This window comes from Rhinolophus hipposideros (genome assembly GCF_964194185.1).
Source record: "Rhinolophus hipposideros genome assembly, chromosome: 9".
NCBI classification, from domain to species: domain Eukaryota; kingdom Metazoa; phylum Chordata; class Mammalia; order Chiroptera; family Rhinolophidae; genus Rhinolophus; species Rhinolophus hipposideros.
In genome coordinates this window covers 42,361,398-42,386,778 of record NC_138055.1, presented here as the reverse complement: position 1 = coordinate 42,386,778, position 25,381 = coordinate 42,361,398, and the positions used below count along the sequence as shown (strand labels likewise).

The 25,381-nt window shown below is 37.9% G+C and overlaps 1 protein-coding gene and 1 pseudogene across 2 annotated transcripts in view; one reads left to right on the top strand and one right to left on the bottom strand.

The window, feature by feature from the left end:
* Window positions 1-600: 600 nt before the first annotated feature.
* Window positions 601-2,954, bottom strand: LOC308502774 (cytoplasmic dynein 1 intermediate chain 2-like; annotated as a pseudogene). The gene is made up of 2 exons: window positions 2,550-2,954; window positions 601-1,969 (listed from the first exon to the last, which is right to left on the bottom strand). The product of its transcript is annotated as a cytoplasmic dynein 1 intermediate chain 2-like (transcript).
* A 21,226-nt stretch (window positions 2,955-24,180) lies between these two features.
* Window positions 24,181-25,381, top strand: part of SYT10 (synaptotagmin 10) — a 63,282-nt gene continuing 62,081 nt past the window's right edge. The window contains exon 1 of the mRNA XM_081061041.1: window positions 24,181-24,454. Coding sequence (XP_080917167.1) covers window positions 24,304-24,454 — 151 coding nt within the window. The 5' untranslated portion in view covers window positions 24,181-24,303. The remainder of the gene's footprint in view (window positions 24,455-25,381) is intronic.

Genomic DNA, 25,381 nt, shown 5'->3' with positions numbered 1-25,381 from the left:
CTTTAAAGTTAAACCGTATTTGTTTTTATTTATATATAGCTATCCATGAATTATAAAGAAGAAGAATATTAGAATGTAACTTGGATAGATGTATGCATGCTATGGTTAAGAATAAAAAAATCTTCCTATATATTACAGTTAGTGAGAACATTAATAGTGCAACAGGCAATTATGATTATTTAAAAATATGTGAACTATTTAACTTGTGGTTTAGAAATAACTGTACATAGTGTTATAAGTTGAAAATAATTCAAAAGAATAACTAATACCAAATATACACCCGTGTAGACAAATTCAAAAATGGCTGCATTCAGTAAAGTCAATCAGTTCTATTAAAAATGACACCAATCCAAAATGTAAAAAGGGACATTTTAAGATTTGCTTGCTGCATTAAATCCATTGTTCAACACACAAAATTTCCTTTTAACTATCATTTAGACAGAAGTATGCAAATAGTCTTAGGATCTATTTAGAGTCTTCTCCAAATCCACTATGACTACAAATCCCCTTTTCAGGAGCTACGCGGGGATTTGGGTAGCAGCCTCCTTCTCTTTATCAGGTCAGTTTGCACCAATTTCTGAGTGTTCAGCTGAATCATACCTATTCATCATTTTAGGGGACAGCATTCTGCTCTCCCTCATCATATATAACAATCTTTCTTTCAGAATCACCCATAGCAATCTCTTTTCCAGAATGATTCTATCTTACGCAAATAAGGGCAGGATTGCCCTCCAAGGAAATTCTGGTAGTTGGTACCGCTGTGTCATTATTGAGATTCCACAAATCTAGCCTTCCCATGCCATCCACACGAGCAAACAGGGCTGGGTGGGGAGTGACCATATAACATCATAAACATAGTAGGAATTCTCTTCAAAGGAGTATAAAGGCTTGCTATTCTTAGCTGTCTAAAGTTTTAGGGTCCAGTCAAATGATGCAGTGACGAAAAGATGTGAGAAGTCTACTGCTCCAACAGCTGCATGACAATGGATGCCAGTGATTGGTCCTCGATGCCCCTCAAACATCTCACCGACTCCAGCTTTGCTGCCTTGGCGGAATGCTTGTACACAGAACCTTCTTCTCTCCCAACAACAAAGTTTTTGACATCTCCAACAGGGAAGAACATAGATGTCACATCTACTGCCTTTGTTTATGAATCAATACCATGCTATCCTGTGGATGGGAAAGCACGTATAGATTCCATGAACAATTTTTTTTATCAGTACAGATGCTAATCAGATTGTGAGCATTTTGTGTTCCAACAACATTTATATAATATAGAGGATGTGTGAGCACAGCAGCTGACAATGGAGTTCTTCTCACCATGGTTCTTTTAGTGCTACATTCATCTGACGGCACCATTTAGCCTGAATCTGTACCACAAAAAAAACACAAACAAACAAAAAAAAACAGATTTGGATGAAATTTTGCAAATGTAGCAATCATCACAGCTGGCTTGCAGTGAAACACACACACTGGGGCAGTTTTTTGTATTTCATATTCCATATAAGGGCCACATCATCAGGCTCATAGGGAGCATCTTCACTGTTAGTATAGGAAGACACAAGTAACTCTGGATACTGAGATGACCAATCCAAACAACTAACAACCCGATGCTTTCACCAATATTCATCAAAAAATCGTTGGTTTAATGACAGTTTAGCACAGGCTTGAATATCTCATGTTTTGTCTTCCAAATCTCTTCCCCTGTAGTCAAAGAAGATATCAATCTACTCAAAAAGAATTCTTTCTACAATTCTTGTAGAAAGGTCAAAGAAACTTAAAAAAAATTTCTTGGAGTGCAAGACTGTTGCTTTTCTTCTTCAGTCAGTTCATGAGGGGGCGCTTTACTATCATTTTCCTCATCTTTCTTTTCAAAGATTTCTCTTCTTCACTTTCAATAGGTGGTTTAGGAGTCACTAAATCTTCTCAGACTGGAGACGACTTCTTTGTGTTGACCCATAGCTAGAGTCTGAGTTTACTTTGTACAAGCTCTGACAATTTAGTTCATGAACTTGTTCCAATGATGTTGCTAATCTTTTTTGATATTAGAGGGATTAGTCACCATGAATTTGTACCAACTGGACAAACAGTTAATCAAGTTGACTATTTGCAAGAGCTAAACAGGCTGCATGAAAAAGTTAGACAACCTGAAATTTTGCCAACAATTCATGGCTCTTGCATCATGACAATGCACCAGCTCACATGGCACTGTCTTTGAGGGAGTTTTTAGCCAGTAAACAAATAACTGTATTGGAACACCCTCCCTACTCATCTGATCTGGCCCCCAGTGACTTCTTTCTTTACTTGAAGATCAAAGAAGTATTGAAAGAAAGACATTTTTATGACATTCAGGATATCAAGGGTAATACGACAACAGCTCTGATAGCCATTCCAGAAAGAGTTCCAAAATCTCTTTGAAAGGTGGACTAGGCACTGACATTGGTGCATAGCTTACCAAGGGGAGTACTTGGAAGGTGACCATAGTGATGTTCAGCAATGAGATATGTAGCACTTTTTCTAGGATGAGTTCGTGAACTTAATTTTTAGACCTCGTATGTCATGATTTCTCAAGGAGGAGGAAAGTCAATTTGTGTCATTTTAGCCTTTCCAAGTTTAATATATCCTTGTCTAGATCCCACTGAACCATCTACAGAATCTTGGCTGCCAACTTCACTTGGAGTGCTCACAGATTTGAAGGATGGAGACCTAGTAGAAGAAGAGATAATGGGGTATTCTGGAATTAGTCCCATGCTTCGAAGCAATGCTTCAGTTTCTCTCACTTTGTTTCAAGATCCGATTCTTCTTGCACAGGAGCAAGTGCTTCTGTCTTCTAATCAGTTTCCTTTTCTTTTTTTATCCCTTTCTTCCTCTTTTGTCTTCTTTTCCTAACTGACTTGGGCCAACTGCTGCTTCTTTTGTTCCAACTCTGCCTTTAATTCACTTTTATCCGACATGTTTGTGACCTGTCAGGTGGTGGGATGGGAAAGAGTGCTCCTGCCTGCAAGTGCCAGGTAATGTCCTTTCCTTCACTCTCAATGCCAACTATCAACACCACTAGCTCCAAGACTGCCCGAAGCACCTATATTTTTTAGTTAGTGTTTTCATTTTCTTCAGATAAATACCCAGAAATAGAATTGTTAGATTGGTAGTTCTATGTTTAATTTTTCAGGAACTTCCTTACTGTTTCCTCTAGTGGCAGCACCAATAACACTCCCACCAACAGTGCACCAGGGTTCCCATTTTCTACATCCTTGCCAGCACGTTTTTTTCTTTTTGACAATAGCCATTGAAACAGGCATAAGGTGATATCTCGTTGCAGTTTGGATTTGTATTACCCCAGTGATTAGTGATGTTAAGCATCTTTCATGTACCTGATGGTCATCTGTATGTCTTCTTTAGAAAAATGTCTGCTCAGATCTTCTGCCCATTTTCTAATTGGTTGTTTCTTTACTACTGACTTGTACAAAGTTCTTTATATAATTTGGATATTAGTCCCTTATCAGATATATGACTCGCCAGTATTTTCTTGCATTAAGTAGGTTGCCTCTTTATTTTGTTGATGTTTTCCTTTGTTATGCAGAAGCCTTTTAGTTTGATGTAGTCCCGCTCTTTATTTTTGCTTTTGTTGCGTTTGCTTTTGGTGTCACATTTAAAAATTATTGCCAAGACATGTGTCAAGCAGCTTACCACCTATGTTTTTTTCTAGGAGTTTTACAGTTTCAAGTTTTACATTCAAGTCTTTAAACCATTTTGAGTTAATTTTTGTGTAGGATGTAACACAGTGGTACAGTTTCACTCCTTTGCGTGTGTCTGTCTAGTTTTTTCAACACCATTTATTGAAAAGACTAATTTTTATTATAAATGAATGTTGAATTTTTTCAAATGTTTTTTCTGCATCTTGAGATGATCATATGATTTTTTTGCCCCGCATTCTGTTAATGTGGTGTATCACACTGACTGAGTTGCGAATGTTGAACAATCCTTGTATCCCTGGAATAAATCCCAATTAATCATTTTAATGTAGTGTTAAATTCAGTTTGCTAATACTTTATTGAGGATTTTTGCAACTATGTTTATCAGGGATATTGGCCTGTAATTTTCTTGTCGTGTCCTTTCTTGTTTTGGTATCAGGACAATGCTGGCCTCATGAGTATGGGAGAGTTCTCTGCTCGTCTATTTTTTTGAAGAATTTGAGAAAGAGTGATATTAATTTTTCTTCGACTGTTTGTTAGAACTCACTAGTGAAGCCATTTGATCTTGGACTTTTGTTTGTTGGGAGGTATTTAATTACTGATTCAATTTTTTTTCACTACTAATTGGTCTGTTCTGATTTTCTATTTCATCATGGTTCAGCCATGGTAGTTTGTATGTTTCTAGGAATTCATGTATCTTTTAAATTGTTCAGTTTGTTGGTATATAATTGTTCATAGTAGTTTCTTATGATCCTTCATATTTCCATGGTGTCAGGTGAACATTCTTTCATTTCTGATTTTAGTTGAGTCCTGTCACTAATTGTTTTATGCATTTATCTTTCAAATCACATGTGAAAACAGGAAGTGTTACCAACAAAACATACAATAATTCTGGCTTTATATTTATTTACATAGTTACCTTTACTGGAGTTCTTTACTTCTGTGTAAGTCTCCAAGTTACTGTCTATTATCTTTTCACTATACCATAAAGTACTACCTTTAACATTTCTTGTAGGACAAATATACAGCTTTTGTTTCTCTATGAATGCATAATTATTCTTTCATTTTTGAAGAACAGTTTCATCAGATACAAAATTTTGGGTTGACATTTTTCTTTCAGCATCGTAAACATGTCATCCCACTGTTTTCTGGCTTGTATAATTTCTAATGGGAAATCAGTTATTAATCTTACTGAGAATCACTTGTAGGTAATGAATCATTTCTCTCTTGCTACTTTCAAGATATTCTCTTTGTCTTTAGACAGTTTATTACAATGTGTCTCAATGTGAATCTCCTTGACTTTATTTTATTGGAGTTCAATGAACTTCTTGGATTTGTAGATTCATGTATTTCATCAAATTTGTGAGGTTTTTCAGCCATTATTTCTTCACATTTTCTTTCTTCCTTTTTAACTCTCTTTTCCTTTCTAGGGCTGCCATAATGCTATGTTAATACAATTAATAGTTCCTAAAAAGTTCCTTAGGACCTCTTTACTTTATTTCACTTTTTTTTTCTCTGCTACTCACAGTGGATAATTTCAATTGTTCTATCTTTGAGTTTATTCATTTTTTTCTTCTGCCTACTCAAATATACAGTGTATCCCTATTAGTGAAACTTGCATTTTATCTATTTTTTTTCACCAAAACTTCTATTTGGTTCCTTTTTATAATTTCTATGCCCTTATTGATATTGTGTATTTCCTGAAACATCAGTCTCCTTATTTCATTTAGTTCTTTGTCAATGGTTTGCTCTTTGAGCAAATTTAAGACAGTTGATTTTAAGTTTTGTCTAGTAAGTCCAATGCCAAGGTCTTTTCAGTTATGGTTTCAGTCCTTTATTTACTTTTCCCCCTCTGTGGATGGGCCAGACTTTTCTGAAGTATTTATTTATCTATTTATTTATTCATTTATTTAGTATGCCTCATATTAAAAACTTGACATTTTGAATAATGCCATGTGGGAACTCCGGAAATCAGATTCTTCTTTCTCTCAATGTTTGCTATTTTAGCAAAATTGCTTTCTTTGTTTTATGTAGTCACTGAATTCTCTGGTTCATTATCCCTGCATTCAGCCATTCACCTGACAGAGATTTCCTTAAATGCTGAAATTTAGCAGTCTTTTCCTTCATTAAGCACTTCCCTGATTGTTATTAGTTTTTCATTAGATTCTAGAGTTTTTCAAAAAAGTTTATTCTGTCAGTTCTTGTCAGTTTAATAATACTTGTTTCAGTGGAATGAGTTCCCTACCCTGCCATTTTCTATGTTGTCATTCTTGAAGTGTATTTTTTAAATGTTTTATGCAAAAAAGTGAGACAAACTATTAAAACAGAATTCATGAATTACAAATGGAAATATTATTTGCACTCATAAATTACTTATGGAACATATTTCCTAAAGAATCTAGATGATCAACAAGCTTTACTAAACCTTTAAGTGCCATAAATTAATCAAATTATTTTCCACATATACCCTTTACACAACAAACATTGTGTTTTCTGAAAATCTATTCAGAAGAATTTAAAAGTAGTAAAATTTCTTGAGCAGGTATCTTTTAAAAGGATCTTGTTCTAGTTATTATAGTACATTTCAATGAAATTCAAGTATATGGTATTATATAAACATTCAAGAAAATTGTAATTATACAAAAATTGCAAGATCACTTTTAAAGGACTTACCATTTTCTTTCAATATAACCATGTCTAGAAGTTTTCAACTGATTAGAATAAGGTTGGATATATTAAAATTTTCAGGCTATCAGTGATTATAAATATCTAAATTCTCCTCTAAAGCATCATGCTGCTCCCCATAATATGTGAGAAACCCATCTGCGGAAGAGTGATGCTGCACTGTACAGACTAGCAAACCAGATAATTCTTTTTCCTTTATGTTTGATTTCAATTCAAATGAAAAATAAGCTCAAGAAGAGATCTTATTTTGTAATAAATTTTTCCAATCTTAATTCCATTTTTATTTGTTGTGCTATTCAAATGTTAATTAGAAAATTGCACATATATAACAAACACAATTTTGTCCATTTACCAACATTCATGTTACAAAAAAATAAAAGATATGTTGCCTATGTTTGAATTTTATTATCGGCACAAAATAAAAAAAAAAACAACGCAAAAATATTTATAAATACATTTAAAATGAGAACATTCAGAATGAGTGTGTTGTTTTTTTTCAATATGATGGCTCTGCACAATTGATTTCTAATGTTCTTCCAGAATTCAGATAATGGAAAATAAGCCATTTATATTTGTTCTCAAAGGGCTTTTTTTTTTTTCCCTCCAAGGAAGCAAGCAAACAAATTAACTCAAGGAAACAATCTGGGCTAAGCCATTTGTAAACTAAATATACATGAATTTAAAAATCAATTTAAAAATAGACTCACCAAACCAGAACTAATATATGCCAGGGATTTACAAAGTCCTTAAGCAAAACAAGAAGCCAGAATTAAAGAAAATGTTCCTGTAAGCCTGAGAGGGTGGAGTTAAACAGGAAGTCCAAAATTAAAGTGGTGACAAGAGTGAACCTAAAATATATGATTAGGAATACGTGTGTGGAATGGAGGATTTGGCTCACAAAGGGGGAGCAGGGTAGACAATCAATCAATTCAATTAACTAACACAAATTTTAAAGTCTCTTTTTTCTTATCTCTGTATTTGTACACCCTGGCCATGAATGGAAAGCCACTGTGGCACTTTGTAAAAATGCAGGTTTCTGGAATCGACCCTTGGATAATCTGATTCACAGGTCTTTGGTATGATCTACATGTTAGTATTTTAGAAAGCCCTGAAGATAACTCTGGTGAATGTCCAAGGGTGCATACCACTAATTTATATTTGGACGTTTAATGTTAATACGCACAACTTTATATATCTGTACCCATTTTATTAGGCAAAATTATAATCTCGATTTTCTTTTAGGACTCCACATGGTAATAGATGCATGAATTTAAATAATTTATTTCATTATTTAAATTATAAATAATAAAATTAAATTATTTAGTTTAATTTTTATTTAATGATCAAATAAAAATCAAACTGGGACATTTTATAGCCCTACAGAATAGTAGAAGCATCTCTTCAAGACCTAAAAGTCAGGAACTACTCAATGTAAACTATGAGGTTTGCCTGCCCCAACTTCAGAGTCATTGCCTAGAAAGTCAAATAAAACTTGAAGTGCATATAATTCACTTCCTCCTATTTCTGATATGGAAGCAGAAATGTCTGCTATGTCCTTTCTCATGGCTTGCTCTGGCCTCTCAGTACAATGTCATTTCAAGCATCAGGACCTTTGCCCCTCCTGAAACAAATAAGGGTATAAATATGACAGAAAAAATGAGTTTTTACTTTATAAACAGATTGAGGGTAGCCACCCTGGGGCCAGAAGGGCAACCTTAATTATAAAAAGTGTAAAAGAGCAGCAGGACAATGGTGAAGTAAAAGTCATTCTCTGAGTAGATTGCGACAGTGACTCTTAAGCTTGCTCACCCAAGAAAACAGATTTCCAAAGAAAGTCTACAAGTATCTATCACTCTAGAAGACTGAACTAGTTAGTGTTCATGCAGTAGAAAGGTCACATGTTTTAAGAGTCTGAATAAACAACATTTATATTCCAGCCCCAGTATTTTCTACGTGGGTAACTTTAGGCAAGCAACATTACCTCTCTGTTTCTCTATTTCTAATTCTATAACCTGATGATAAATGTACTTCAGCACTGTAGTGAGAATAAGAAATTGTGTACACCCCCCCCCACACACACACACACGGTATATCTGTTTTTCTGAACAGGCCAAATAGGCAAATGGGGTTATGGTAGGAATCACCACCTCTAAATCTTTCAAGTCCTCAGTGGTGACACTAAGTTTTGTGATTTCTCCAAGAATGGAATATTGATTTTGCTTTACTATTTTTTTTAGGTAGAAGCAGTTCTAGTGGCTTCCACTTGGCACTTCTTACCATAATAGTCCTCACTCCACAGATCAGGAAAATACTATGGGAATTCTACAAGCTGATGAGTACTTCTACCCTAATTATACATTCCAGAACTAGAGAAATTACCACAAGATAGGTTAAAGGACTCGCTGTGAGACAGACCTGAGTTACAATGCAGTTGATCACCTGACCTTCACAAGCCCCTGCTCTGACTGGTAGAATGGTAACATTTTGCATCTCCTAGAAGTAATCAGTACAGTATTCCTCTAAAAGTCTGATTATTTCCTTTTCCCCAATGCGTAGTCACCCTGGTGAAAGTCTATAGGTTCCTATGAGAAAGGCTGGGATAAAGTAAGAGAAAAAATTGGGGGCAGTGTAGTGAGGTCCTTCCTCATTACAGAGTACTCATCCAGCTCCCTCTTCCTTCAAGGAGTCGGGGTCGATAAACACTCAAATCTGGGAGAGCCATGACTTTTATGAGGATTTAAGTTAATTTCCGGTTCACTTAACGTAGAACTCTTCCATTTATACGTAGCAATTTAGAATTGAGTGCTATTCATCTATGTCTTTTCTAGGTACATTGTGATCAACTAACCAACACTACAGGCCCCTGGGAGTCAGACTATTATGATTACTAATTTGACTCTGCTGTTTATTACAGTAATCATGTTCAGCTTGTCTTTAGTGATTAAGTGCCATCACTTGGCCCCTGCTACCCCAGGATCCAATTATTTCCATTGCATTTAGGGATCCCAGTTCAATAGAAGCAGTTCCCACTCTAAATTCCGACCTACTGAGAATAACAAACAGAGCTCTATAAGGACGCTGAAGCTCTTCTCACAATTTTTTTGTCACAGTCATGGTGAAAGGCGTGTTTTTCACTTCCCTGGGAGGCTGAGCAGGTCTTACATGATAACCTGCCCTAATATTTTGATCTCCCTAAGATTTTAGATACTTTTCTCTACAGTACAACAAGGCAATTCTGGCATTTCAATCTCATTTAGTGTATGCCATATTTTGGTCCATGTTTCAACCAATTAAATGAACTGTTAAAGAGTCCTTTCTAACCCCTTAACCTAAAACACAAAATCCAGAATCTCTGCTTTGTTGGCCCTTATCAATAAATTTGACCCGATCTAACTTTATGTTCCTTCCACCTTTATCCCATACACATAATAGACATTTCCACACATATTCACCAGATTTCTATCCCTCTAAAAGGAAAACATCATGTAGTTCTTTTGGTGTCTAGTACATCTTTTTGTGGGTCACACTTTGTACCTTACCTTTCAGGTATTAAGCATGTATTAGGTTGGTGCAAAAACAATCGTAGTTTTTGCAATTATTTTTAACCTTTTAAACCCCAATTATTTTTGCACCAACCTAATAGTTATAGGTCTAGAAACAAAGGCATGATGAGATATGTCCTGAGGAGAATCAGTGATGTCTCACCAGGCAACTACGTCACGAGACGTCATTACAGATTATTCAGGCAAAGCACAGCAAATACCCTCAGACAAGGGTGGATGGGCCACTTCTATTAGAAATGAAGACTCAGCAGAATTTAGACACTCAATGTACTGAACTTCATTGAGATCTCCCCATATGTCCCCATTCCAATTTTCAGGATTCTATTCCTTCCCAGTCAATTCCTTCACTTTAATAGAGAACAGCTAAAAAATTTGGAATTTTGCATTTGTGTTGTAATCCAACCAATGGTAATGAAATATGAGTTACATGGAGATAGAATAGGTTTGGTTTTCAGAAATCTCAACCCCATGACTACAGGAGTTAAATCTCAAGGCAGACACAGAAGTTTCAGATCATTTATGCAGAACTGAGCTGGGAATTTGAAATTCTGAGCTCATCCTTTTTCTTTCTCTCTTTCCCCAGTGCAGTTAGGAACAATTATTCAATTTCATTATACTCCTTAGCTTGACTAAAATGTTCTAAGTTACCAAATGCAAGGTCACCCAGAACCTTGCCATTTGTAAGTATCTGATTTGGAGTATCCAATAGCAATATTTTGTATTTTTTCTATAGCCACAATCATGCCATAAATTACCAGTCTTCGCTTTACAAAACAAGGTGCTTTGAATTCATTGACAGTTTCTGAGATCTATTTGTAATCACACAATATTTAGGTGTATATTTCAGAGTAACAATTATTCTATGTACTCAGAATACTTGAGTTAAAAACAATTCAGAAGCATATTTTTATTTTAAATTCCTAGGAAATTCATTGTGTGCCTTCATTTGTTATTAACTCTGCTAAGAGTTATGCATGTGAATCCACGGAAGCATAGACTCCTTAATTATCAGACATTGATATGTTGTTGTATTTTGAATACCAGGCTGGCACTTGTTTCAACTTAAAATAATCAGTGAGCTGAAAGAATTCTAAAGACACTTAAATCTAAAGTAGAATTTGTTTTCTTCCATAATGCCAATGGTAATGAAACATGAGCTCACATAGAGATAGAATTTTCATATATCTTCATGATGTTCCTTGCATCTAATTTAAGTGAGATTAGATTTATCTAAGATTTATTTCGATGTAGGATAATGAAATGCAGTTCAAAACAAAGCATTTAAGGAAGACATGCATGGATGTTCTTATGATCACAATGGCGAGATAGATGTGAGGTCTATGAAAGTTTAAGGGAGATTGGAAGGCTGCCACCATTTATCGAATTCCTGTAAAATGTAAAGCACTAGGATATGAGCTTTACATACGTTATCTCATTTAATCTTCAGCCCATAAATAAAGTGTTACAATCCTCAGTTTACAGAAAATGACTGAGGTGATGGAAGGGTTATTGCATAAGAATACTTATAGAGGAAGTAGCAGTAGGGATTTAAACCTACGATGTCTATGGGACTCAAACTCTTAATTACTAAACTATAATACCTTGTTATAAAAATTGTAATCTTAAAAGAAGCCCCTTTGTAAACTTTAGATTGATTTCAAACATTATTACTATTATCATGACTATTGTTATATACATAGGTTTTTATATTAAATAATACATGATTATTGTTGAAAATTTGGATAATACATATACGAGGCTGGACAATTAAGTTCACAAACTCATCCTAGTAAAAGTGCCACATACCTCATTGCTGAATATCACTACAGTCACCTTCGAAGTACTCCCCTTGGAAGTTATGCATGGACGCCAGCACCTAGTCCATACCGCAAAGCAATTTTGGAACTGTGTTTCTGGAATGGCCATCAGAGCTGTTGTCGTATTACCCTTGATGTCCTGAATGTCATCAAAATGTCTTCCTTTCAATATTTTCTTGATCTTCAAGTAAAGAAAGAAGTCATTGGGGTCCAGATCAGATGAGTAGGGAGGGTGTCCCAATACTATTATTTGTTTACTGGCTAAAAACTCCCTCATAGACAGTGTGAGCTGGTGCATTGTCATGATGCAAGAGCCATGAATTGTTGGCAAAAAGTTCAGGTAATTTTAGTCAAACTTTTTTGAGCAGCCTTTCAGCACTTCCAAATAGTCAACTTGATTAATTGTTTGTCCAGTTGGTACAAATTCATGATGAATAATCCCGCTGATATCAAAAAAGGTTAGCAACATCATGGCAACAAGTTCGCAAACTTAATTATCACACCTTTGTATATGGTTACAGGATGTAAATAAAGTGCAGCATAGGGAGTATAGTCAAAGGTATTATAATAGCCATATATGGTATCGGATGAGTAATGGACTTGGGTTTATCACTTTGTGAGGTGTGTAAATGTCTGATCATTACCTTGTTTTGTACACCTGAAACTAATTCAAAATACAGAACAAAAAATAAAATCACTTAAAAAAATCAATTGTCCATAAATGTAAGGTTTTATTTCTGCACTGTGAATTTTATTCCATTGATCTGTATGTCTATCCTTATACCAGTACCTCAGTCTGAATTACTGTAGAGGTTTGTAGTAAGTTTAAAAATGGGAAGTGTGTGTCTTCCAACTTCTTTTCCAATATTATTTTGGTTATTCTGAGTGCCTTACATTTCCATATGAATTTTAGGATCATTCCATCAATTTCTGCAAAAAAAACCCAACATCTGGGGTTTTTACACGAATGGCATTATATCTGCAGATTATTATTATTTTTACTAATGAGCTCGGGATACTTCATTAATTAAGGTTTTTAATTCAACAATGTTTTGTACTTTTCTAGTCTTGCACTTTCTTCATTAACTTTATTCTTAAGTATTTTATTCTTTTTTTTGCTGTTAAAAATGAAACTGTTTACTTAATTTTATTTTGGATTGGATTGTTAATTGCTAGTGTACAGTAATACACTAGGTTTTAACTATTGGTCTTGTAAACTGCAATCTTGCTGAACTTGTATTTTAGCTGTAACTGTTTTGATACAGATTCCTTAGAATTTTCAAAATTATGTCCTCTGCAGAGATTATTTTACTTCTTCCTTTCCAATATGGGTATCTTTTATTTCATTTTCTTGCCTAATTTCCACAGCTAGAACTTCCAGTACAATATTGAATAGAAATTGCAAGAGTGGGGATCCTTATCATTTCCTGATCTCAAGAGAAAAGCTTTCAGTCTTTCACCATTATGTATGATGTTAGATGGGGTTTTTCATAGATGCCCCTTATCAGGATGAGGAAGTCCAGTTCTATTCCTAGTTTGTGGAATGTTTTTATCATGAAATTTTTTTGTACGAATATCTATTTGTTCTTACAATCAAGACTTAGCAGCCAGTATTCAAAATTGATAAATAAAATATTTAATCAAATTACACTATTATGATTTAAGTTTTTGTTTTGTTTTGTTTTAAATGCTGTTATCCTGAAGTTCTCTGGTATTCTTGATAGCATCTGAATTGACTTTGAGGTCAATTCCAGAAAAAGCAATCACCAAAATATTTTTTGTAAATGTAGCCTTATGGAAACTAGTGGTAATCCTAAAAAAACAACTGCTCAGAAAAACAACATACTCCTTATTTTATAGGCATATTCTATGTTCTAGTACTTACTCATTAATGTTTGGAGCCAAGATTACAAATGCTTCTGCAGAAAACTTATTCATAAATTAAAACGGAGCTCTCCGGCTGCAGGACGCCGAGATGCCCCAAGCTTGAGGCCGACACCGCCTGCACCGTGGGAGTAGGGGGGCTTGGCTCTCCTCATCTTTCAATAAAGCAGTTGGTCTGAAAATAAAACAACACAGAAATATTGTGAGAATAGTAATAATTCTCAGACAGTCGTTTATCATATTAAGCCAAAGCTGCCTTTCTGGAACTTATACCATTTACCTTACTTCTGCTCTCAAGAGTAGAACACAACTTTATTGTCTCTTCTGATGGGAAAAGTATACTTGATATTAGGAGATTGGTTCTAGGCTAGTTTTCTTGTAAGAACAGAACTTTGAATTTAAAAGTTGCTGAAATTTACATACTGTATATTTTCTCACATATAAATTGCGTGAATATTTGTTCAATGAATGAATACATTGTAATCACAGTGGTTTACAAAGCATTTTATCAATGCATCCATCTTCCCTGAAACTTTCCAAAATAAACCAGTAATGTTTAAATTTTTGGGTATTTAAAAATTGTCATAGCACATCTAAGCTCCTATTTCGAATTTGTCAGTCCCAGATAAAACCTACCTACAAGATATTAAACAGTTTCATTTAGTAACTAAAAAGCTAAATTGTTGTTTTATTCCTACTCTGTGCCCATCATTGTTCTCAGTTCTGGAGATGTAGTGGGTGAAAAAGTCAGAGTTTGTACTGTAAAATGGGGAAGATAGATTGTAAACAGATAAAAAAGCAAGAGGTGCAAACTTCCAGGTATAAAATAAGTTATGGGGATGTAATGTACAGTACAGGGAATATAGTCAATAATATTGCAATAACTTTGTATGGTGACAGATGATAACTAGACTTACCATGGGGATAACTTTGTAATGTATATAAATATGATGTATACTTGAAATAGGATATTGTATGTTAATCATACATCCATTTTAAAAATACATTTTTTTCAAAGAGGGCTAGAATCTCCCAAATGAGTAGAAATCAGAGAACATTGTCTCAAGAGGAATTTTAGAAAGGTTAATGGTGTGCTGTGTGAGGTTATTCATCATTCTCCTCTTGAAAAAGGTATACAGTTACTTTTCAAAGACTGTGTGAGTCTCAACTGTTTTACTTAAAAATGAGATGTCAGTTTGAGTAAAGCCTTGGCACTGAGTAATAAGAATGAACTGTAAAATCCCCACCTTGCTTTCCCCCACCTCCATGTAATCTTCCTTATGTTCCCTCTTTAATTTTAAATGCACAAAAGAAACTGCAAGGAAGACAACCAAGGTGGCACAGTAGGTAAACGTTGTGTTTACCTTTTCTCACAACCACATCGAAATTACAACTAATCTACAAAACAACCATTATTTAGAATTGCCTAAAATCAAGCTGAACTGAAGCCTTTCAACTACAGATGTATAGAACCCACCCCTGACTGATAGAAAGGGCAGAGATGCAGAACAGGATGTGGGCTTGTTCCACACCTGTGTGTGACCATTAAAGATCGGGAGGGCTATTCTGGCTATGGGAGTACCTCCATCTCCTAAAGGAGGGAGAGATCCCAGCCCCACTCAAGCTCAGAGGTCCAGTGCTGGGGAAAGAAGTCTCCATAATTTTTGGTTGTGAAACCAGTGGAGATTGTGACTGAGTGAGACAGTACGGCTGCACTGCCAGGTGCTCCTCTCAAAGTGACTGTGCGTGGCCTTACCCACCAATGGAATCACTCGTTCTGAGCTCCAGCACTGGGGCAGCAGCTGGAAAGGTGGCAGGCACAAATGATGGGGAATTGAAATGTCTGGCTTGGGACGGGGGCTGGAGAGGTGGCTTTCTCCTGAACGGAGGAGCTCGTGGAGGCCATTGTTTCTTTGTTGAGCCTTCCTCCTTCCCATCGTGCTAACACAGGTGACTGCCATTTCTGAGTCTCTTGCCTGGCCCTGGCGATTTAAGACCTGGCACTGCCCAACTTTTGGTCACACCCAGGCTGCTTTCCGTGGCCTCTTGCCTTGGCTCAAGCTGCACATTCCTAGGGTCTCTCAAAGGTTTGTGGAACCCAGACAAGCAGCATCTGGCTTGAGCAGCTCTAAACTGGCATTAGTGGCAGCCAGCCTTGGTTCACGGCTTGGCCTCTCAAAGGCACTTCCAAGCACAGCACAGGTGGCAGACATCTGCGGATTTCTTCTTGGCTCCTGCCAGGTGTCCCTAGGTGGGGCACGGGCTATAGCTGAAGTAGACCCACAGCAGATCCCCTCCAAGGTGATCCTGGGGCTGGTGCCCCCATTGGACAGCTTCAAAATGAGCTGGAGCATCACCTAGCCATCTCCAAATATGACACATCCACAGGGCAGATTGGGCAGGCACCAGAGTCCTGCTGAGGCAGATCCTGCTCTGTAGGGTCAGCCTCTGCACAACAACCCTTCCACTGTAGTTAAGGCCAGTTCTCACAACCAATGAGCCTAAGGGTAAGTCCCTCACCTTGATGTGCAATTATCAACCAAGGACCAATTAGAAGAGGAGGGCACACACAACCCACACAAGAGACGCACCTGGAGCGCATGGCTCAGGTGACCAGAAAGAGTGAGCCACTGAAGCCACTGAACCCCACAGCACACCTTATGTAGTAGGTGTGTACTACATAAGGCTACTCTGCTAAGACCAGAAGACATAGCAGCCCTACCTGATACATAGAAACAAACACAGAGGCAGCCAAAATGGGGAAACAAAGAAACAGTTCCCAAATGAAAGAACAGAACAAAGCTCCAGAAAAAGAACTAAGTGAAATGGAGATAAGCAATCTATCAGATGCAGAGTTCCAAACACTGGTTATAAAAATGCTCAATGATCTCATAAAAATGGAGATGGAAACCATGAAAAAGAACCAGTCAGAAATAAAAGATACGATAATGGAAACAAAGAATATGTTCCAGGGAATCAACAGTAGATTAGATGAAGCAGAAGATCCAACCAGTGAAGTAGAAGATAATGTAGCGGAAAACATGCAACCAGAACAGCAAAAAGAAAAAAGAATCCAAAAAATTGAGGAGAGTTTAAGGGGCCTCCAGGACAATATCAAGCATATCAACATTCACATTATAGGGGTACCAAAAGGAGAAGAGGGAGAGCAATAAATTGATCTAGTATGGGGAATATAATCAACAATGTTGTAAAGATCATGTACGGTGCCAGATGGGCACGGACTTATCATAGGAATCATGTCATAGACTGTGTAGATGCCTGACCAATGTGCTATATACCTGAAGAGCTGAAGGAGAATAATAATGAATGTCAACTATAACTAAATATATAGGTATATATAGTTACGGGATGTGGAGTACAATATAGGGAAGATAGTTGATGATAATGTAACAGCTATATAAAATGTCAGAGGGGTAGTAGCTTGGGGGGTAGGTTATCACTTTATGAGGGGTTTAAATGTCTAACTATTACATTGCTTTGTACACCTGAAATAAAAAATTCATTAAAAAAATGAATTATAATGGGTTTACATATCAAATAATCCTAATCCAAAGCATGGTGGTGATGATTTGTATTTGCATAGTGTTTGATACGTTTTTTTGAGCATTTCCATATTCATGGCCTCTTTTGAGCCTCAGGGCAATCCTCTGATGAAAGTAAAACACAATATTATTCTTACATTAGAAAAGAAAAACTAGGTTCACAGAATTTGAGTAAGTTATGTTACTTACTCAAATCACACAGTTATCACACAGCTCCAAAATGATGGAACTTAAACCAGAGCTTTCCTACCTAACTTGACTAACACACTCAATCTTTTATTTTAGATTGGTTATTTGAATTGACCAGGTATGAATGTTGGGGAACTTACTTCTGATGTAAATTCTTAGGACTACTTTTTGGTTTTAAAGAGGCCATATGGAACATTGGTTCTCAAAGTGTGGTCCCTGGACCAGCAGCATTGTCACCTGGGAAACTGTCAGAAATGCACATTCTCAGACCCTACTTCTGACCTATTGAATTAGAAACTCTGGAAGTTGGGCCAAGAATTTATATTTTTACCAGCGCTCCAGGTAATTCTGATACATGATAAGGTTTGAAATCACTAAGTTAAAAGATAATTAATGGCTACCCCATATTCCTTGTTTTATTATTAAAAATAAATGATTTAAACTTTTTAGACTTCATTTACATACATACACATTACAGAGAAAAATTTACAAATATGTCTAAATATGACCATATCATTCATGATTTTTTAGTGCAGTCTTTGAAAAATGTACTCAAAATAATGGCAAGAATTTAAAAGTAGGAACATCATTTTTGTAAGCAAGGGATGCAAAGAAAATGATATTGCTACATATTTCTGACGGAAACACAAATTGACTGTGATTTCATATAGCAGAATTCTCCTCCTTGGAAATCTAGATCATATAAATGAAATTCTAAGTATGTAAATAAATATTAAAAGTTTTACTACAAAACGCACTATGCACTAGTACAACATGTGCTACTACTAAATGACAGAGGGATCCATAGTGGTGAGTAACAAAAAATGAAGTGAATTCCCATGAGTAGAGAAACAGTTGGATAAATTATGGTGTATCATCACACTGAAAAATTTATGGTCATTTAAAATAATTAAAGGTACCTAGTTGAACTGGAAGGATTTCAGTTGAATAAGAACTGCACCTTTTTGGGAAACAGACAAGACAGAACAACACCGATTCATTCATACACACATCTATCCATATGCTTCTTTAATTATACGAGAGAGGAGAAGAATATAACAAGATACATGCAAAGTTTTTAAGTGGCATAACTTCTGAGGGCAGGGATTGGTTGATAATGTGAATGGGGAAATAGGTAAAGGGCATGCTTTTATCATCATATGCTTTTATCAATTATAGCTGCCTGGCTGAAGAGCATTTTAATCTTGTTCTGCCTACTGTACAAGCACCTCATGAGGTTAGATGAGAAGCAGCAGCACACTGCAATACTTAAGAACCTAAATTCTACAAACTAAGGCCTTACTTCAAATCCAGGCTCTACTACCAATGCCTATATGGCCTAAGAAAAACTACTGCAGCCCTCTGTAGCTCAGTTTTCCAACCTGTAAAATGAGAAAACAATAGTATCTATATCACAAGTCTGTTGTGAGAATTAAGTGGGTTAATATATGTAAAAAGCTTAGAACCATGCCTGTCACGGTTCTAAATGAGTTAATATCTGAGTTACTATAACAATTATCTTGCAAAGTACTTGGTTTTATATAGTAAATATAAATTATCATTATTAAATCATATGTATAAAATATATAACAGACCTGACACAAAGCAAGTGTTCAAAAGTTAATATCTGTTCCTAAGATACAAATGACCACCTTCTGCCTTCTTGAAGGACATATTCCACTACTACCATCACACTCTTCCTTCTAACCCATCTTTTCCCAATTTCCCTAGGAATAGAACAGTTTCTACCATATCCTACTATTTCTGAAACAAGCGAGTAAAGGCTTTTATTGCTGGCAACTAGAAGAAAAAAGACAAGGTTAAAAAGTGACACATATTATTGATTCAGCAAATATTTATTGAGTGACTATTACTGCTGACACAGTGCAGGAAACATGGAAATGAGCAATGATAAGAAAGAAAGGTTCTCCACTTACCAGAGTTTATTGTCAAATTCGTTATTTGACTTACATTACATGTGCTACAAAAGAGAAATAGAGAATGAAAAGAAAGCACAAAGTCAAAGAATTTAGAAAAGAACAAAGAAAATAGGCAGATGCCAGGTAGAGTAGGGCTTTTACAAGCCACTTTCGACATATTTGATATATCTAAATCTCAATGGGAAGGCACTGGGAATGATGCAATCAGAATTGCCTTTTAAACAGTTATGTATGATGGATTGGAGACATGCTTGTGTTCCTGTCCCTTCTGAAATGACAACAGACCAATAAAAAGACAAAAAGAATAGGAGAGGACCCAGGAGACGATGACAAAAGGCCAAACGATGTCAGTAGGTTTATAAGATAGAAGCAGGTAAAGAAGAAGAAACAGCCTTGCTGAGCAGAGGGAGCTTAAACCTCTAGAGGGAGACAGCAATAAGAAGCGACAGCTTCACCTCACAGAACCTCAGGAAAAAAACAACAGAAAAACAAAAACAAAAAAAGAAATGGAAGTAACTTGTACTGATTCTGTAGAAGATGGAGGGTAGGGTGAGAGGCTAACATAGGGGAATTGGTGCACTTCTTAAGGTATTTTTAGGCTCAAGTTGCCACCCATGCAACTCTTTGGTCAGGTGATTACCCTTCCCCAAACTTGCAAATAAAAGTTTTTAGCCTGAAGATATTAAACCAGAAAGGCTTCAATCCAAGACACCAAAATTACAAGAGGGAATAATGAAGCCCCAGTTTGAAAATGGAGGGTTAAGTAAAAGCCGATTTTAATTATTACCCCCACATCCCTAATGAAAGATTAGATATTACCTTCTAATATTTGGGGGTGCTCCAATTCAAAATACCCTGACTTACCCTTCAGTTAAGCCCTTTGTTTATAAGCCTTACTAATGTACTTGGGATTTCAGCTCCATATTGCAGTGCTCTGAAATATAAATGGAGAGCACTTATATTTAGTCATTTATATCAGCAGACACCTGAGATAATTCTACAACATGAAGAACAACTAAACAAAAAATATTTAAAAGGAAGTTAATCAGAAAAAAGACACAAGACAGAATCAGAGAGGGGAGAGTTAAAAGTACATTATTAATATGGTTAGAGAAATAAATACAGACCGTGCATCCATAAAATAAGAAATAAAAAAAATCAGTAAACAAAAAAGTATGCATATCTTAAAACTATTATAGCTAATAGCTGAAATTGTAGTAATTTAATAGACGATACAAAAGAGAAAGTCAAGGAAATCTCCCCAAAATTAGAGTACAAAGAATAGGGGGTGGTAGAGATGGAAATAGAAGAGAAACGAAAATTTGCACTCAAAAATCCAAAAATAAATGAGTTCTGGTGAGGGGACTACACACATACACACACACACACACACACACACACACACATACACACACACAAATAGGCAGAGAATTATTGAAGTAATAAATCAATAGAATTTCTCAAAACTGAAGAACTCAAAACTGAGTCTGTTTGAAAGGTTCACTGAGTACCTGTCAGGATAAATGAACAAAGTGAACACAATGGAAAGAGAGAACACCAAACCTTCAGAGTGATGAATCAGGTTGATTAAAAGGATCTGGAGTCAGAATAGAACTGTACTTCTCAATAGCAATACCCACTCATGCAAACTAGAAGTCTGGTCATCATCATCACCATTTGGGAGTGGTGATGCCGTTCTCTGAATCAAGAAGAAGTTAGAATTATAATTGGGCTCTTATGAATCTGAGCTACTGTGTTTCCCCGAAAATAAGACCTAATTGGAAAATAAGCCCTAGCATGCATGATTTTTCAGGATGACATCCCCTGAACATAAACCCTAATGCGTCTTTTGGAACAAAAATTAATATAAGACCTGGTCTTATTTTGGGGGAAACACAGTAGCTGTAGAACACAGAAATGGAAGGTAAGGATTTTTTAAGTTATAATTTAATGTTTGTCACTGATCTTCATTAGGGTAAAGCTCAGATGTTCTGAGATGTCCTCATTTACCATCTTAGTTCTTGTCTTGAAGGTCAAGTAATAGTTGAATTTGTAATGATTCCCAAATTCCCCTTCCTTTAAGGAGATTTCTACCAAAGGAGATAACTCTTTCCCCTCAAAATTTTGAAAGGGCCATGGGAAGGGGAGAAAGAAAAATTTGGAAGAGGACTGAGCAAATGAAGAAATGAGTGTTGAACATTCACTGAAAATTACCACTCAAGAGGCTAGCTTAGCTAACACAGGAACTATCTCAGGTCTTCACCTCCAAACCAGTTCTTCCTCTACTTAAGGCAGAGGTCACTCAGAAGGAAGCTGTGAAGGTGACCCTTAAAACCTGTATTTGTTGACTATCAATGTCTCATAGGAGTATAGCACTTTGAGCAGCACATGGTGCACAGTAAATATCAGTCAAACCTGCTCTCCCCTCTTTTACTATTTTAGAAACTCCTTCAGCGTGTGGGTGGGGAAGTATATGCAAATCTGTATTGTGTGGTTTACTTGTTAGGCTCTTGTTAGTTGCAATAGCTGGCAAAATTGTTTTTTAAAGATTGTGGAATTGGAATTCTTGTCATCTTACTCTTCAATATAGAAAAAAATTACATTGCCTGTAATTTCTACTTTTCCCAAAACTGTTACCAGAGCTGTTAATAAGTGAGAAGAAAAACTGGTTTGATTCACCTGCTAATGAGCTGGGATGGTCTAAAGCACAAAAACCATCATTATGGTATTAATTTTAGATGAAAGCAAAAATATTTCCGACAAATGAATTCATACAAATGAATATACACGTGAAATTAACTCTGATTGTTGCGGAAACAGTAGTAAGAGTAGCAACAGGCCAGGCACAGCAAATACCAGGAGGATATTTTCAGAATGTTTTTACTTAATATTTACCGAAATCAAACATAAGAGGGTCATTAAATAGATCTGCTGCATTACTCCACTTAAGCAATTACCATTTGTAAGTAGAATGAAGACAAACTACTCATTTGGCCCTCCCACGCAACAGTTTGTTCAAACAGTAAATATGAAAGCACAGCATTGCATTGCAAGTTGTTTTACATATGTGGGTCTGTCTGTCTAGGTCATGGAGGCGTGGAGGGCTAGGACAACTGCGAAGGGCCTTATTAAGGTGTGTTACTTCTCTTCAAACATACAATAGATATGTAATATTTTTTAAATGACAGTGAAATTATTTCTTTAATCAATCTGTCCTAAAAACCACCCAAATTAATGTGCATAAACACAAAAGCAAATAAAGCCTGCACATTTTAGTTTGTCTTAATTCGTGATAAAAAAAAAAGTCCTAGTTATTATCCTATGAATCAGGTCAAAATGCTTCAATTAATGAATGCTTACCTACTGGGATGCTATGCCTAATATGTATAGCAAGCTTTACCATCCTGTCCTTACAGAGTAATTTATCAACTGTCAAGCAGTTTAAAATAAGACGACCTATTCTACTAGTAAAAATATGCTAACAAGTTCAGGATATTTCATTTCAGAAATAAAGAATCCTCATCTAATAAAGGTTAAATCAATCCTCAGATTATAATACAGCACCACACTCTGCCTGAAAACAATTTAAAAAGAATGTAAACGCATTTACTGTAACCTGTGGCACATGTTTACTAACATTATTTTGCAGCTTTAGCTCCCTTAATGATTTGCACCTGTTTGCAATGCACCTGTTTGTAAGAACAGGTGAATTGAAGCCCCTCATTTTACAAATGAAGACCTGAAAGCAAGGTCTTCACGGTAAGTAGAGGAGTGTGAATCTGAATTTAACCCTCCTCTCCATTAAACCCATGCCTTGTCTTTTCAGTATTTAAACCACCTGTAAAAGGGATAAAGGGAGTCAGGTTGTGCATTCTCAATTGCCAATCATGGATTAATCAACAGAATCCTGACGAGTAATCGAAATAACATATTTTATCTCCTAAGAAGGTTAAAAAATAAAAAATAAATCAAAGGCAATGAATTTAAAATCTGCCCATTCACAGTATTTATGCATAAAGAAAATCTGAACTGTATGAAAGTAAATGTACCTTACAGTGAATTTCATTACTAGTAATAAAAAGATCTCTAGGGTTAGTCTGTCTCAATCATCATCGTTAGAAATCACTTTTAAAATGATTTCCAAGGACGTCTGTCTTCCTCCTACGGACGTCTGGTTTGACTATGGATCTCCATGTTTTTAAATTTAACTTTTTTCAGTTTCTCTTCAGACAGAATGACTTTTCAGAAAAGGAGAAGTGGATAGAGCAAAGAGAGGAGGACGCGTCTGCAATAAAGTTGAAGGGACACGGGACAAGGGGGTTGGGGTGAAGGGAGACGGAGTCTGAGAAAAGTACAGAGAAAGCCGAGATTTCTCCTCCACGCTGCACGCTAAGAAGAGCATCCCGGGGCTCAGTGGGGGGACTCAGCCGAGGCGCCGGCCGCCCCCCCGTCGGGTGTCCACCCGCTCCCCAGCTGACTGCGGTGGCGGGGGTTGGAGCCGCGCGGTCCGCCGCGGGTCGTCCGGGCCCGCGCCGGGTTGCGATTGGACGCGCCACCCCCAGGCACCTGCCAGAAACACAAACGCGCCGGGAACTTGCGGGGGGCGGGGGGCGGCGGCGTTCCTGCGAGTCGCGGGCTCTGGCTTTCTCCCGTCTCCCCCCTCCCCTCCGCACTCCCAGCCCGGGCTCTCTTTGCAGCTCGCCTCGGCTCGCCCGCGCGGCCGGGAGTCGGCGCAAACCTCGCCGCCGCCGCCTCGCGCGAGTTCCCGCGCCCGTGTCTCCGCTTTCCTCGGCTCCCCCCGCTCGCGCCATGGGGCCAACTTGGGGCTCCTAAGAGTTGCTGCCTCTCAGCAGCGCGCTCTCTGGCCAAAGTCCCCGCGGGCGGGATATGGCTTAGGGCGCAGAGGGGCCAGCCTAGAGGTAACGAGAAGGGGACAGAAGTCGGCTCACTGAGGGTCAAAAGGCCAAACGATGAGTTTCCACAAGGAGGACGGAGTGAGCAGCCTGTGCCAGAAGGCTCTGCACATTGTGACGGAGCTGTGCTTCGCGGGCCAGGTGGAGTGGGAGAAGTGCTCGGGCATCTTCCCTCCGGACAGGGGCAGCCAGGGCGGAGGCAGCACAGGTAACCGGGAAAGGGCTCCGCTCGCGCCCCGCGGGGACCCCGCGCCCCCTCCTCGCTCCCGTGTCCTGCGCGTCCCGCGCGGCGCTGGGGCAGCTTCGGGACCACGCGCCTGCCTACCTCGCTCCTCCTTTCCACTCGGCAGCTGGCGACTTGGAGCGCGGGCCGTTCAGCTTTTGTCTCCTCTCCATCCGCCCGGCTCCTGGCACCTCTCTGGTCTGCTCTTGGCCCGCCAGCGCCGTCTCGCTCCCTCACCCCCTCGCCGCTCTCTCCCACGCCCGGCGTCTCCCTCCCGGCGTGGAACGGCGAGCGCGGGCGGCGCCGAGACCGCTCGCCCCGCGCTGCCTGCGGGGTCCGCTTGCCGGAGGGACTCCGACTGCTCTAGCTCTTCCCGTGGGTCGCGGGTTGCGGAAGGGGCCAGGCGGGACCGTCCGTGCTTGAACGCAAAGGATCGCTTTGCAAATGGGGCTGCGTCGGCTTCCGAAAGCAGCAAAAATCCCGGAACGGGTAATCCGCAACTGCGACCTGTTGAGTACTTGACAGTTTCCAAAGCCCTTTAATGCATGTGATTTTCTAGGGCTTCATGACAAAGTTGGCAAAACAGCAGGGATGACTATTGATTGCCCATTAGGCGACAGCTAAGGCCCAGGACACATATAGAGGAAGTAGAAGAGAGGGATAACCCTTTCCACACACGCTCCAATATACACCCCCAACGTAGGAAACTTGGGAAGAAATGGGGTGGGATAGAGAAAGATATCGATCGTCAGAAATCTGGAGGTGGTAAGGAATCTCAGGTGACGGATTTTTTTCAAGACGGAGGGAGGGACCGTATGTTTTGGTCACGCGTGAGGGCAGAGGTTTTAACGACCTGCGCCATGGTTTGTGCAGCCTGTTGTGCTGTTCTCACCGGAGAGATGACTGGGTTTA